Source organism: Cervus canadensis, chromosome 1 (genome assembly GCF_019320065.1).
Source record: "Cervus canadensis isolate Bull #8, Minnesota chromosome 1, ASM1932006v1, whole genome shotgun sequence".
Classification (NCBI taxonomy): Eukaryota; Metazoa; Chordata; class Mammalia; order Artiodactyla; family Cervidae; genus Cervus; species Cervus canadensis.
Window position 1 is genome coordinate 49,043,553 of NC_057386.1, and position 15,735 is coordinate 49,059,287.

General features: G+C 37.1%; 1 protein-coding gene and 1 non-coding gene across 3 annotated transcripts in view; one reads left to right on the forward strand and one right to left on the reverse strand.

Moving 5' to 3' along the window:
- MED13 (mediator complex subunit 13) overlaps window positions 1–15,735 on the reverse strand; it is a 94,507-nt gene that overhangs the window by 70,368 nt on the left and 8,404 nt on the right. The window contains exons 2-3 of one of the 2 annotated variants that reach the window (XM_043482317.1): window positions 14,408–14,436; window positions 13,866–14,034 (exon numbers count right to left, since the gene is read on the reverse strand). In XM_043482317.1, coding sequence (XP_043338252.1) covers window positions 13,866–13,942 — 77 coding nt within the window. In that variant the 5' untranslated portion in view covers window positions 13,943–14,034; window positions 14,408–14,436. The remainder of the gene's footprint in view (window positions 1–13,865; window positions 14,035–14,407; window positions 14,437–15,735) is intronic. The other variant, XM_043482308.1, reaches the window with a different exon arrangement.
- On the forward strand, window positions 2,543–2,733 carry LOC122425830. The gene has a single exon (XR_006265018.1). It is a non-coding gene; the product is annotated as a U2 spliceosomal RNA (small nuclear RNA).

Below are 15,735 nucleotides of genomic sequence, written 5' to 3' on the forward strand. Positions count from 1 at the left end.
CACCCTGATATGATTTTGGGCTTTCCTTGTGGCTCAGCTCGTAAAGAATCTTTCTGCAATGTGGGAGACCTGGGCTCAATCCCTAGGTTGGGAAGATCCCCTGAAGAGAAAGGCTACCCACTCCAATATTCTGGCCTGGAGAATTCCATGGACGACAATCCATGGGGTCACAAAGAGTCGGACACAACTGAGTGACTTTCACGTTTTTATTTATATTTCTCCAATTAGCGATACCGAGTAATTTTTTTTTTTTAAGATTTATTTATTATATTTTTGGCTGTGCTGGGTCTTTGTTGCTGCACATGGGCTTTTTCTAGTTTCAGCAAAAGGAGGCTACTCTCTAGGTGTGGTGTATAGGCTTTTTATTGCAGTGGCTTCCCTTGTTGCGGAGCACGGACTCTAAGTGTGCAGATTTCAGTAGTTGCAGCTCACGGACTTAGCTGCCTCACAGCATGTGGGTTCCTCTCAGAGCAGGGACAGAACCAGGCCCTCTGCATTGGCAGGCAGACTCTGGATCACCAGCAAAGTCCTGAACATCTTGTCTTATGCTTATTGACCATTTGTATATATTCTTTGAAGAAATATCTATTGAAGTATTTTTCCCATTTTTTAATTGGGTTATTTGATATTTTGTAGAGTTGCAGTAGTTCTTTATAATGCTGGCTATTAACACCTTAGCAGATACATGATTGCAAATATTCTCTTCCAATCCTTAATGCACAAAGAAATTTAGGTTGGATATAGTCCCATTTGTCTATTTTTGCTTTTGTTGCCTATGTTTTTGCGCCATAACCATAATATCACTGCCAAATCCAGTGACATGAAGCTTTTCCACTACATTTTTTTCCTTGGAGCTTTATAGTTTTAGGTCTTATTTAGGTTTTTAATCTGTTTTAAGTTATTTTTTGTATACAGTATAAGATAAGGGTCCAAGTTCATTCTTTTATATGTGGATACTTGTTTTCCCAAAACCATTTTTTGAAGAGAATGTCCCTTCCCCACTGAGTGGTCCTGGCACACTTGTCAAAGGTCAACTGAACATATTCACAAGAGTTTATCTCTGAACTTTCTGCTCTCTCCCATTGGTTTACCTGTCTGTCTTTATGCCAGTACCATACTGTTTTGATTACTGTAGCTCTGTAATGTTTTGCTCATTCTTCCCTTTATCCAGACTTTGTAGTTCTTCCTATTAGGGGTGAAATACACTTCTCCAACCCTTGAATCAGGCTCGCTTTGTGACTTGCTTTGGCCAAGCAGAAGGTTGAAGAATACTTATATATTTCACATATAATTTAGCTTGCCCTCTGGTACTTCTGTCATCACAAGAATATGCCCTGACTGGTTCACTGGTCTAAAGAGGGATGAGAATCATACAAAATACACCTCTACCCACACTACGGTTTACAGTGACTAGACTGACTAATCCCTAGCTGATCTGTAGGTACATTAGTGAGAACATGTATCTGTTTTAAATCCCTATGTTTTGGGGCGGTTTATTGCACAGCCATATCTGATATAAAAACTGGCACCAAAGGTGAGGCACTACCATAACAAAAACCTAAACATGTGGCATTCAGTTTTGGGATCACAGAATTGGTAGCAAAGAATACAAACACTGAAAAGCAGTCAGGAAAATGGTAACCTATGTTAATATAACAGATAAATACTTCACAGAACCTTTGCCTGAAATAATCCGGAATGCAGAAAACATGCCTAAGTGAACTCACTGCAGGGCTGGAAAATAAGTTTCTCAACAAAGCAATAGTGTGGACTACGTTACAGCACAGCTCAAGAAAAATACCAAATCAAGAGTGTGAATCTCAGTGGTTAAGAATCTGTCTTCCAATACAGGGAATGAGGGTTCAATCCTTGGTCGGGGAAATAAATCCCATGTGCCACAGGGCACCTAATCCTGTGCACCGCAACTTGAGGGTCCCTGTGCCACAAGAGAAGCCCTTGTGCCGCAAAAAAGACCCAGCATAGTTTAAAAAAGTGTGCAAAATCTCAGACCCCCTTGGTAATACCAAACATTACTCTTAATACCAGCTGAAACATTAGGATTTTTAAAACAGATTTTTTAATGCAATGAATTGAAACACAATTAGAATATACTTCAATTAAAAAAAAAACACATTAGAATGACAGTTCAGGTCCTCTATGCCTATGGAGACAAGGCTAACTTGAATAAATGTGAAACTACTGGCTTGCTAAAAAATAATTTTGGCTTTTTTAGTTAATTATCATTGAGCAAAATGTGCATCTCTTTTTCTGAAAGTGGGACTACTAAAATCAACTTGTTAAAAATTCAACACCTTTGTGAAATAACAAAATTATTTTTCCTACTCCTAAATTAACCACTTATAACAGTTTTATTGAAGAAATCTTTACCACCTTCCTTTTAAAACTCAGTGATATTTGTAAAGCAATTATCCTTCAATTAAAAAAATAAATTTAAAATTTTTAAAAAAGTGATAAAAAAGGTGCTGGCAAACCATTAAGGACACGAGCCACATGACCTGGTGTGTAATAATAAATGCTCAGCATCGCTTCTCGGCCTTTTGGCTAAGATCAAGTGTAGTATTTGTTCTTATCAGTTTAATATCTGATACGTCCTCTATCCGAGGACAATATATTAAATGGATTTTTGGAATTAGGAGTTGGAATAGGAGCTTGCTCCGTCCACTCCACGCATCGACCTGGTATTGCAGTACTTCCAGGAACGGTGCACCTCCCTTTGGGGGGGGGGGGGAATAATAAATGCTCAGCAAAACTTACTGTGTTGAAGGTCTACATGGTAATGGCTTCTTTCTATGTACTTTGTTGTAGTCAAATCTCAACTTTTTCTTTCTTACTGTCTTTTAATTATTATCTAGGCCCTACTTCTCTTTAATTATCTTTCTAAAGCTATTTTTATTAGATTTAATTCAAATGTAAAAATTTGTACTAGGAAAACATACTGAAATGAGATCATGTTGGAACTCTTTTCTCTTTAATCATATGTTTTCATATCTAGAAAGATAAAAAAAAAACTCTTAGAAGGGTTGCTTTCTGGAACAGGGTATTGATGGAAAAGGAGACTTTTACTAATTAATTAATTCAGCAAATATTTATAAAGCACACATTATGTGTCAGACACCATGCAAAGTGTTGGCTATGCAGAGGTGACCAAGATGGACAGAGTCCCTGTCTTCAAGAATTTTACAACCTAGTGGAAGAGGCAGGCCTTTTATGTGCACATACATAAACACACATACATATACATGTGTTCATACACATACATATTTATTTACTTAAAAGACTGTAATGAATGATACAAAAGAAAAGGATGCTAAGAGAGAATTCACTAGAGGGAACTAATTTAATTTGGATGGAAGGCGGTTTAGGGAGAGTGATGTTTGTGCTGAAATTTGAAAGATGCATCAGTTTACAGGGCAAGAAATAGAGGAAAGCATTCCAGGCAGAGGAATCAGCAATGCAAAAGCCCTGGGGCAGGAAGGATTTTGGCTTACTGGAAGAACTGAAGGAAGACCAATAGCAACTGGAGTACAGATAGGAGCAAAAAACTGGGATTAAGATGGAGAGGAACAAGCAGGTCAGAATATACACAACGAGGCAGTCTGAATTTTGTTCTAAAGTGCAAAGGGAAATTATTGAAGGATTTTCAATCAGAAGAATGATAGTATCTGATTTTTTTTGTTTTTACTTGAAGACCTCATTATTAGAGAGGAGAATCCATAGGATATGTGTGCATGCGTACATGCTCAGTCACTAAGTCCAACTCCTTGCAATGCCATGTACTGTAGCCCTTGAGGCTCCTCTGTCCACAGAATTTTCCTAGCAAGAATACTGGAGTGGGTTGCCATTTCCTCCTCTAAGGGATCTTCCCAACCCAGGGGCTGAACCTGTCTCTCTTGTGTCTCCTGCATTGGCAGGCAGATTCTTTACCACTGAGCCACCAGGACCTACAGCAATAATGGCCCAGGTGAGAGTCATGTGGTGACTTGGAATATAGGGTAGTGACAGTAGAAATGGAAAGAACATCTGGAATGTGTTTGGGAATTTGGTGATGGATTATATACGGGAACCAGGAGGTCCCTAGAATTAAAGCAGTTATCTGATGACATGAGCCTCAGGGTAGAGCATATAGAAGTCTAGAGAAGGAACAGGTTTGGGGTAAAGATCAAGAAATCAGTTTTTGACAAAGTAGCTTTTATGATGTGGTGGAGGCTTGGGTTTATATTATATATCTGGGGATTATCAGGGTGTGGATGGTATTTACATTTTTGTGAATGAATGTGATTATCTAGAGAGGGAATGTTGAACAGAGCCCAAGAACTGGCCCTGCCGCTGCTGCTAAGTCGCTTCAGTCATGTCCGACTCTGTGCGACCCCATAGACGGCAGCCCACCAGGCTCCACTGTCCCTGGGATTCTTCAGGCAAGAACACTGGAGTGTTGCCATTTCCTTCTCCAATGCATGAAAGTGAAAAGTGGAAGTGAAGTCGCTCAGTCATGTCCCACTCTTCACAACCCCATGGACTGCAGCCTACCAGGCTCCTCCATCCACGGGATTTTCCAGGCAAGAGTACTGGAGTGGGTTGCCATTGCCTTCTCCGAGAAACTGGCCCTAGGGAGCTCTAAAAACTGCAGCTTTAGTATAATAGAAGACACTCACAGAAGGGACCAAGAAAGAACAGCCTGAGTGTCAGAAGACGACATTGAGGAGAACGGGTGTTGTGAAAGCAAAAAGCGTTTCAGTAAGAATTAGGCCCATTCTTGTACAGCTGGGGTATACGCTTGTGCATGTGTGCCTGCTCATTTGCTTTAGTTATGTCCAACCCTTTGTGACCCCAGGGAGTGTAGCCCACCAGGTTCCTCTGTCCATGGGATTCTCCAGGCAAGAATACTGGAGTGGGTAGCCATGTCCTTCTCCAGGGAACATTAGGATTTTTTAAAAATTACTCACAAGCTGCCACACAATTTCCTCAAAGAATGTATCTAAACAAATATATGCAACCAATCTCCTTACTAGATGTGGGAATGCTTATGAAGCCATATTTACACTTTTCTTTTGAGTGACCTCTTTTCTGACAGAATTATTCTATAACTTTTAAGGCTAAGGTACAGAAAGTATATATACACAACATCATTTTTAAATAGTATTTTTATCTTAGCAAGCCAACAGTGTTCTGAGAGGGTTATGCCCATTATACATCGCTTGTTGTTTAGGTACTAAGCTGTGTCTGACTCTTACAATGCTGTGGACTGTAGCCCTCCAGGCTCCTCTGTCTGTGGGATTTCCCAGGCAAGAATACTGGACTGGGTTGCATCTCCTTCACAAAGGGATCTTTCCAACCCAGGGATCGAATCTGCCTCTCCCAAATGGCAAGTGGCTTCTTTACCACTGAGCAATCTGGGACCCCAATTTTATGTACTGACATAAAACAAGCAGAAATCAACTTTCAAAGCATCTATCTTCTCCAAAGAGCGGATAACAGAAAACACGTGGTGAAAAAAAAATTAAGAAAATTTCATATTAAACTAGTTAGAATGAATATATATTTTTTTAACATTATAACTCTTTAAAATTTTTTCAGAAAACATTAAAAGATAAATTTTGCCAACAAAAAACTAAGAATTTAAAGGGGAATAACTAAAAACACACTATGTACCACTACAATATTGTAATTAGCCTCCAACTAATAAAAATAAATGAAAAAATGAAAAAATAAAAATAAATGCTAATCATTGCCAAAAAAATAAAAAATAAAAATAAATAAAACACTCTATGTCAAGGGAAACATTTTACTAAGGAAGTGACTCAAGTAATAATAATCTACACATAGGTAAACTGCAGTTTGATCAAGTTTAAGGTAAACATGCTATACCGATCATCACGAATGCCGTGTGCTTAATCAGTAATCCAACAGCAGATTCCAAAATCTAAATTGCAAACACTTTCAAGAACGTCTGCAAGTTTAAGCAACAACCTAAAACAGTGTATTGTTCTTTATTTTTAATGTTTATCTGGCTGCCTGGGGTCTCAGTGGCAGCACGCAGGATCTTCGCTGACATCATCTGGGATCCTTAGTGGTGGCACATGGGGCTCAGCAGCTGTGGGGCACAGGCTCAGCTGCCCCGTGGCATGTGGAATCTTTCAGACCAGAGTTCAAACCTGTGTCCCCTGCACTGCAAGGCAGATTCTTAACCAGTGGACCACCAGGGAAGTTCACAGTCTTTAACGACAAAGAGGCTTGGAGACCTGTATTTTATATCCTCATATTTAATCAATGAACTATAGTTCTTAAAACTACAGCTTTCAACCGTTTCATTTCATACATAAAATATTAAAAGAAAATAAAAAAAATAAAAAATAAAAGAAAATAAACTCTCTGCTCCTACTCTCTGTACTACCCTACTTAGCAGCAAGCTCTCAATTCCAGTTGCCTATTTTAGGAAAAACATCACACCATATACTGCTAGCATATGTTTCCTATACAGACTGATCTAATTGTAATAGAAAATGGTTTAAAATAAACCCAGTTTGTGCATGTATAGGAGGAAAAAAACTAAACATTCTAAATATGGGATAAATTCTCTGAAATTCTTACACAAGTATACCTTGCTTTACTGTGCTTCACAGACAACTGCGGGCTTTACCAATTGAAGGTGTGTGGCAACCTGGCACTGAGCAAGTCTGTTGGCACCATTTTTTCAATAGCATATGTTCACATCGTGTCTGTGTGTCACATTTTGGTAATTTTCACATTTCAAACTTTTTCATAATTATTATACTTGGTATGGTGATCCATGGTAAGTGATCTTTGATGTTACTATTGCAAAAAGATCATGACTTGCTGAAGGTTCAGAGAATGGTTAGCATTTTTTAGTAATAAAGTAAGTTATGTACACTGTTTTCTGGAAATACTGCTACTGCACACTTAAGAGACTACAGTTAGTGTAAACATAACTTTTACATGCACTGGAAACCGAATAACTTCCTGCGACCCAATTTATTATGATGGGCGCTTTACTGTGGAGCTATAGAATAATAAGATTCAACACCATCACAATAAAAATTGAGCTGCTATTTTGTAGATACTGACAAAATGACTCTAAGGTTTATGTGCTGTGCTGAGCTTCGTTGTGTCCGACTCCTTGCGACCCCATGGACTACAGTCTGCCAGGCTCCTCTGTCCATGGGGATTCTCCAGGCAAGAATACTGGAGTGGGTTGCCATGCCCTCCTCCAGGGGATGTGCCCAACCCAGGGATCAAACCCAGGTCTCCCACATTGCAGGCAGATTCTTTACCGTCTGAGCCACCAGGGAAGCCCAAGAATAGTGGAGTGGGTAGCCTATCCCTACTCCAGAGGATCTTCATCTTCCCAATCCAGGAATGGAACCAGGGTCTCCTGCTTTGCAGGCGGGTTCTTTACCAACTACCAGGGAAGCAATTATCTCCAAGGTATACCTATACTAAAGGTAAGCTAGTCAGAAAATATTATAGGCCAAAGTGAAGGTTAGGTAATACCACCATACTAAATTCACAATGGCTTGTCTTTCGAGGAGAGAGATCATTTTACAACACCACTTTATTTTCAGTACTCAGCACTTAGAAAAGTGGAGTTAAAACAAATATGTGCAACTACAGTAAGAATCCAAGGTACTGTTAAGCTACCATAAAGTATTATGGAGACTAAAACTGCTCTCCAGGAGCTTTTACTATAATAAGCAAAGCAAAAAGGTAAGAATAAGGCATAATTTTATAGATGAAACCTGAACACATAATCTGTTATAGGAAAATGTTCCTTAAGTACTGAAATTAAACAAAAGATTCTTTTTATTTCTAAGACATAAAATGGAAATATGCTTACAGATTACAGTCAGCTGTTCTAATCCTCTAACAGTTAAGTATACTGCTTTAGGAAGTGCTGTATTATCAGCACGTCTGTTGGGCAGGCACAGAAAGATGATATCCCATTTTGCTGGTAGGAAATTCAAGGCACAAAGAAATTAACTGACTTGTCTTAAAATCATAAGCCTATTTATAAAGGGAGTGTTGACTTACAAGTTCTAGTCATCCTAACAATTAAAAATGGGCAAAGGACTTGAACAGACATTTAAAGAAGATACACAGCCACCCAACAGGTGAAAAGATGCTCAACATCACTAGTCATTTAGAAAATGCAAATTAAAATGACAATGAGATAACTACTTCACATCCATAAGGATGGCTGCTATTTTTTTAAAAATGAAGTGTTGGTGAGGATGTGTAGAAATTGCAATCCTCCTACACTGCTCCCAGGAATATAAAATGGGCCAGCCATAGTGGAAAAGACTTTAGCTATTCCTCAAAAAATAAATAAAAATAGAATTACTGTATGCCCTAGCAAATCTACTTCTTGTATGTTCCCAAAGGAACTGAAAGCAGGGACTTGAATAGATATCTGTATACTAATATTTATAGCAGCATTATTCACAATAGACAAAAAGTAGAAACACCCCAAATGTTAACTGACAGATGAGCAGATAAACAAGATGTGGTATAAAAGTACAGTGGAAAATCATTCAGTCTGAAAAAGAAATGTGGACTTCCCTGATAGTCCAGTGGCTGCCTCCACGCTCCCAATTCAGGGCCTGGGTTCGATCCCTGGTTGGGGAACCAGATCCAACAAGCCACAACTAAAGAGTTTGCAGGCTGCCTCTAAAGATCCAGAATGCTGCGACTAAGACCCAGAACAGTCAAATAAAGAAATATGCAAATATTTTTCTAAAAAGAAATGAAAGTGCAAGCTACAACTTGGATAAGAACCTTGAGAACATGCTGCTAAGTGAAATAAGCCAGACACTAAAGGATAAATACCTTTTGATTTCACTTATGTAAGGTACCTACAAGAGTCAAATTCATAGAGACAAAATGTAGAATGGTGGTTACCTGGGGCTGTGAGGGGGAGAAAATAGGGAGTCATTATTCAATGGGCAAATTTTCAGCCTGGAAAGATGAAAAATTTCTGGATAGTGTGATGGCTGCCCAACAGTATGAATGTAATTAATGTCACTGTACCATACACTTAAAAAATGGCTAAAATGGTAAATTGGGTTGTCTATATTATACCACACACACACAAAAGAATCCTAGTCATCCTAATTCAAGATTTTTATTCCACTGATTTAAATAGTTTTCAAACCTGCCTATCTTTCATTAGAATCGCACAGAGATCTTTTAAAAATTCCAAAGCCTAGACCACATTCCCAGGTTAATACACAGATTATTTTTTTAATCTCTCAAGGTGATTCCATATCCAGACAAGTTTGGGAACCACTGCATTAATCTATATTTCTGTAGCCCTCAGAGTGATTCTTTAAATTCCTTAAATTTATAGGTACAATTTCAATATCAAATATCCTTACCATATCTCAATGAACAAAAGATGCATATTAAAATCCAGAATATAACACCTTTATCTGTGAATTTTATATACTTCAGCTCCCTTAGTGAACACATTACTTACATTATATAGTAAAGAATACTCAGAAAGCAATGACATTATTTTGGTTTACAACTTCAAGTGCTCAGCAAATATAGCATCTCCCTAGTATTTTTAAGTCTTCTGTTTTACTATTTTCTGTAACTTTAAAAAGATGTAGGTGAGACCTCCCTGGTGGCCCAATGCAGATCACATGATGTGGGTTCAATCTCTGGTCAGGGAACTAAGATCCCACAATGCTGTGTGACACAGCCAAAAGATTTTTAAAAATAATAAAAAATAAATAAAATAACATGTAGGTACAGGAGATACAGCGATCTACAGGGCACAATCTGTCTCATTTTTTCATGCCCTATAATCCAGCTCCAATACCTGCAAGATGTATGAACTCCAACAAGTTCCTTAACCTCCCTATTCTTCAGATTTAACAACTATAAAATGGACTAACAGGTCTGTTTTGAAAACTGATTTAACACATAGTTATGCTTATGAAAAGGTATCTCATTCCCTTCTCCCCTTCAGGAAAAAAAAATTTCTCTATTATCATTCATATCTAAAATCAACAGTTCAAAAAGACAGATTTGTATGAATCTCTAAGAATCACAGTAAGAAATGACAGTAAGAAAAGCTTAATGGGAAGGAAAAAAAAGAGAGAAAAAAGTCTTTCCTCACACTCAATTTTTCTCAAAAATGTTTCTAGAAAGTATGAAAATGGGGAAAACTGACCATGCAAATCCTAATGACTCAAACATCACAGAGAAATTTCATTAGGTCATAAGTACTATACTATCATCACTGAGGACTTCAGAATAATCTTGATGATTGACATTAATGATAGACTAAGCTAAAAGGAGGAAAAATAAGACAGTAACCATGCCCAACTTAGCAAATAATGGACATCTTAACAGAAGATGGAAGTTTCCCTATTTTTGAGTCTTAAGTACACTCCCAGTTTAGCATACAATTCCAAGAGGGTTCATCACTGTTGATGCAAACCAATATACACATGACTATCAAGCACTTGTAAATGTGGCCAGACCACGTTGAGATGTATTCTAAAGTACGGAATGCATACTAGATTTCAAAGACCTAGTTTAAAAGAAGTAAACTACCTCATTCATATCATTTGCATATGTAATTACATACTGAAATATTTTAAATATATTGGGTTAAATATATGAAAATCAATTTCACTTTTTAAAAAACTTTCTTTAAAGTGCCTACTGCAAGATTTTAAAATACATATGTGACTCATACTATATTTCTATTAGTGCCATCTTAGAAGACAAGAAGAAAGGAATTGAGTCCTTAGAAAACATAATAGCTTCCCTAGAAGTTAAGTTTTCAAAGATATTGAGGAACCCAACCAAAGGATATCCCACAGCTATATAAAATGGCTACTAATACGCCACCTTAAATCTCATGGTGCTTATATTTAAATAAGATGGAGTTGAAGGGACTGTGTAAAAGCCACAGGGGTATGAAAGAAAACAAAGCTTTACGAATGAAGTTTAAAGTAGTCTTTCAGTTACTGCCCAACCCCACAAAAAAACCCAAAAACACAAAAAACCTTAACTGACTTCTTTAGTGATGCTAAGGCATTATTTTAAGTGTAAAGGCTCTGGTGTAAGCAATATCATCCAAAAGAACTTGCTACAATGATAGAAATATTCTATATCTATACTATGCAATACAATAACCAGCACTCATAAGAGTATTTGAAATGTGGTTTAGACAACTGAGGAACTGAATTTTTATTTTTCAATTCACTGAAATTTAAATAGCTACAACTGATTGGTGGCTACTGTAACAACAGCACATTCAATAAAAATGGCCAAGTCCTGTCCAATCACCTTACTAAAGCCTGCAGCTTGCTCCATAGCTATTTACATATACAGAACTTCCAATCAGCATTTTAGTGCCCAGAAGTCTTAAGAGTAGAAAAGGAGATAATTCAGACATCCAGGATCTCAGAAATATTACTTCTTATGTACTCTCTTCTCAGGAAACTACAGGTAGATGGGCACTACCAAAATAGTAAGACAAAAAAAACAAAACATGAGATCCAGGGAATATGCGACCCAACACAGACAAGAAGGCAAAGCAAATTCCCAAGATGACTACTGTGAAACAGGCCTAACAGAACAAGTCCAAACCAGAAAAGAACAATGAAGGGCTCAAACAGGGATACTGAGAGAGAGTAAGAAGAAACTAAAAGATTACAGAAACTCCTTAAAGGTAGAGGGGAGACTTATACTTCCTGTAGATAGCCTAGGGGCAAATTACCAGTAAGTATACAGGTTGGGGATGAGCAAACTTTATCTGTAAAGAGCCAAAGAAATACTTTAGGCATTGTGGGATCATCAGTCTCTTATCACAACTATTCAACTCTGCTGGAGTGTGAAAGCAGGCATAAAGTAACTAAAAAATGAAGGAACAAGGCTGTGTTACAATGAAATTTACAAAAACAGGGGGCAGGCTCTATCTGCCCTGTGAGGAGGTCATTTACCAACCCTTGACATAGGTAATTATGGGAAAAAAGAGGTAATCACATTAACACTGGGAAAAACAAAATTATATAGAGGAAATGGATTGTAATCCTACATGCTATATGACTCACTAAATATTTATAAAATTATAATAATAGAAACAATAGGTACTTTTTTTTTTTTAAACAAATCTCATAACTATATTGGTAAGATAAGGGGAAAAAAAGAAGGGACAGGAAAATTGAGTATCTCAGTATGCCAATCTCCAAGTGGTATGGATGGGAGTTGGGAGATGGCTGGGGTGGAGGGGATTGTAAGATAGCTAAATTATTAATAGAAGATTAAATCCTGAATAACTGAAGTAACAGAAAACTCAATAATTAGTATTTGCTTGTAAGTTTTTAAACAGGTAAATTAAAGTTAAGTTAGAAGAATTTAAAGGGATTGCCTCTGAGGAGCACATCTAGTAGTTGGGGCTCAGGATTACAGGTTTTCTTTTTAATTCCTGGTAATCAGCTTGAATTCTTAAAACCGCCTACCTACTATCTATTCTCCATTTCTTCTTACTAACCAAGGTTTATTTTGCTCAGAGTGGCAATGTTCCCATATAAAGAGTATTTATCTCAATATAGCCAATGACATATCAGCTAAAATTTCCAGAAAAGAATCTAATTTCTGATCCAACGGTCACCCCTTCTCATCTCCTCCCTCCCTTCCTCTTCCTGCCTGGAATCCACTGTGAGTGAAGTCTGGAGATGCAACACTTACTGGAACCATGACGATAAAAGCCAAAGGCTAGAGATAAAACAGCAGAAAACTCCAGGGAACCTAAGTTTTGATGACATCATTGAACGTATCTTCCTCCAGACTATTATTAAGAAAAATCAATTCCTACATAAGCTAGTTAGGACTTTTTTGTCATTGACAACTGAATGCACTCCTACCTTGTACAACTATTCTTTTGACAATAAAGGTTTATTTTAATTTTCAGAGAGAAAAAATGAAAGCCTTGATATGTCTTACCTACTCATCAATTATAATGAAACTAGAAAGGGAAGTTTACAAAAAATTTCATGTGTGCATGAAAAAAGATGTGCACCTGACATAAAATGACATCTCAACAATGATTACAACCATCCATCTTTCAGGGAAACTAATAAATTTCCTTCATTTTTTCTTTTCCCATATCCCATCTTACATACCACTGTTTCATTTCTCTCGAAGTCTTAACTAATTCAACAACTGCTTGCGACTAAATCTTCTAACAGATTATGCCTCATATTATTTAAACCAGAGAACTGTAGTAACCTAAAGCTTTTATGTGAATACATCTTAAAAGTCTTCTGTGCCTCTAACTGCAACTATCCTACACATTAGCATCATGAATTTGCTCAATTCAAAGCTAAAGAAAATCATAAGCACCCCAAAAGTAAACATGTCCTACATAGAAACATACAAATTTAAATAACTTTAATTAAAGCAAAAAGATGCTGAGAATGAGGATACCTCAACCCAAACATGACTATAGATCATCATCTAAAAACAGATATTAATACTGCTTAATTTTAACAGAGTACCATGAATGTATTTCCACTAGTACTAAAAAATATATATACTTCAATGCGTAAGTCTCTGCTTTCATCTCACATTTTTCCTATTATCCCAAATCAAAACTTAAGCCACTGTACTGACACACAGCCTATCCATACTACAAAAAAATTCTTAAAATGTGTAAAACAGAGAAAGAAGGAGTCAAAGAAAACTGAATACTTATAGTACTTTGCCAAAGTTAACCTTCTGAATGTCTGTGAGATATTAGTTTTATCACACATTCTATAATCATTAACAAGCCTAAAGAAATATCAAGTAAGAGGTTAAAAATAGCTTACCTTTTATTTATAGGTTTTTCATCTTTTTCATAAGGCTTTACAAACCACTTGCCAATACGTACAAAGTTCCGGTTCATTAAACACCGTTCCAACAGATTGTGAACTGCTTTGAAAAGCAAAGTTCGGCATTCATAGGAAAGCCCATTCTCCCACACTCCATCTTCCTCTTCTATGAAAGAAATGAAAGAGACAAAAAGTAACATAGAGGCGCTATATCTACTCAGAGCTAAACTGAAAGTATTACAGTTTAATCCCTAAATTCATAAACCCTACTTCACCTCAGAATATTGAGCTACGACCACTTTGCTATCTCTCTAGACACTAAAACATCAGGTTTCAAAGCTAATCCATAGAGAATAAAAGGCCAAAGTGCCATGTACTCTATTAAATTACCTGAAAATTATTTTCCCACTATATAAAAAGGCAATGATATATCACAAACATACTGATTTGGTTTCTGCGTAAATGAACAGGACATTTGTATAACCAAGGGAAATACCACACACTCTATACCTAAAGTGCCAATTTCTAAGTTGACTCACTTTTTAGTTACTTTGTCCAGTCATTCACCCTGCCAAAAAAAAAGAAACTAGACAGTTAATAATTAAACTCAAAACATTTTATGTCCATCAGCATTCTAATCCATGATTCAACTATAAAAATAAGTGATGGATAAAAAGGAAGCTTCTGGCACAGAGCCTAACAAGCAGTGCATTATCAGCCACCTTAGGTCTCATTTCAACCAAATGATTCCCATGCTTACCATTTAGTATAAGATTCTCTACATGGGGGAGAAGTTAAAAAATTTAAAGACAAATTTTAAATGGCACTTCTGATAGAAAGTTATGTTGGTAGTTTAGTCGCCAAGTCGTGTCCAACTCTCTGTGACCCCACTGACTGCAGCACATCAGGCTTCCCTGTCCTTCTCACCATCTCCTGGAGTTTGCTCAAATTCATGTCCATTGAGTCAGTGATGCCATCCAACCCATCTTATCCTCTGCCGCCCCTGTATCCTTTTGCCTTCAATCTTCCCCAGCATCAGGGTCTTCTCCAATTAGTCGGCTCTTCGCATCAGGTGACCTAAGTATTAGAGCTCTAGCTTCAGCATCAATCCCTCCAATGAATATTCAGGGTTGATTTCCTTTAGGATTGACTGATTTGATCTCCTTGATGTCCAAGGGACTCTCAAGAGTCTTCTCCAGCACCACAGTTCAAAAACACTATTTCTTTGGTGCTCAGTCTTCCTTATGGTCCAACTCACACATCTGTACATGACTACTGGAAAACTGTAGCTTTGACCATACAGACTTTTGTAGGCAAAGTGGTGTCCTTGCTTTTTAATATGCTGTCTAGGTTTGCCACATCTTTTCTTCCAAGGAGCAAACGTCTTTTAATTTCATGGCTGCAGTTACCATCCACAGTGATTCTGGAGCCCAAGAAAATAAGACCTGTCACTGCTTCTACTTTTTCCCCTTCTATTTGGCATGAAGTGATGGGACCGGATGCCATGATCTTGGCTTTTGCAACCTATAGATTTGCCAGCAAATCTATTAACCACTCCAAGTGAAGTTACAAAATAATAATAATAATAACATAGTCATTTTGAGATAAATATACTTGTGGTTCAGAAAAAAAGCTTTTTACTCTCTATCCATTTATACCTGTAAGAAAGCATCCAAGGAATCCTACTATAAATAGGAGCTACTGCCATCAACATTTTAACTTTTGCAATATTTTAATTTGCTATTTCAAATATAAAATAGTGTGGCATACTCCTATAGTCTATTTAACTTTATAAAACATTTCTTAAGCATGGACCTTCTTTCAATTTAAGTAAAAAAAAAAAATCTTTCTTAATTCAACACTAAAA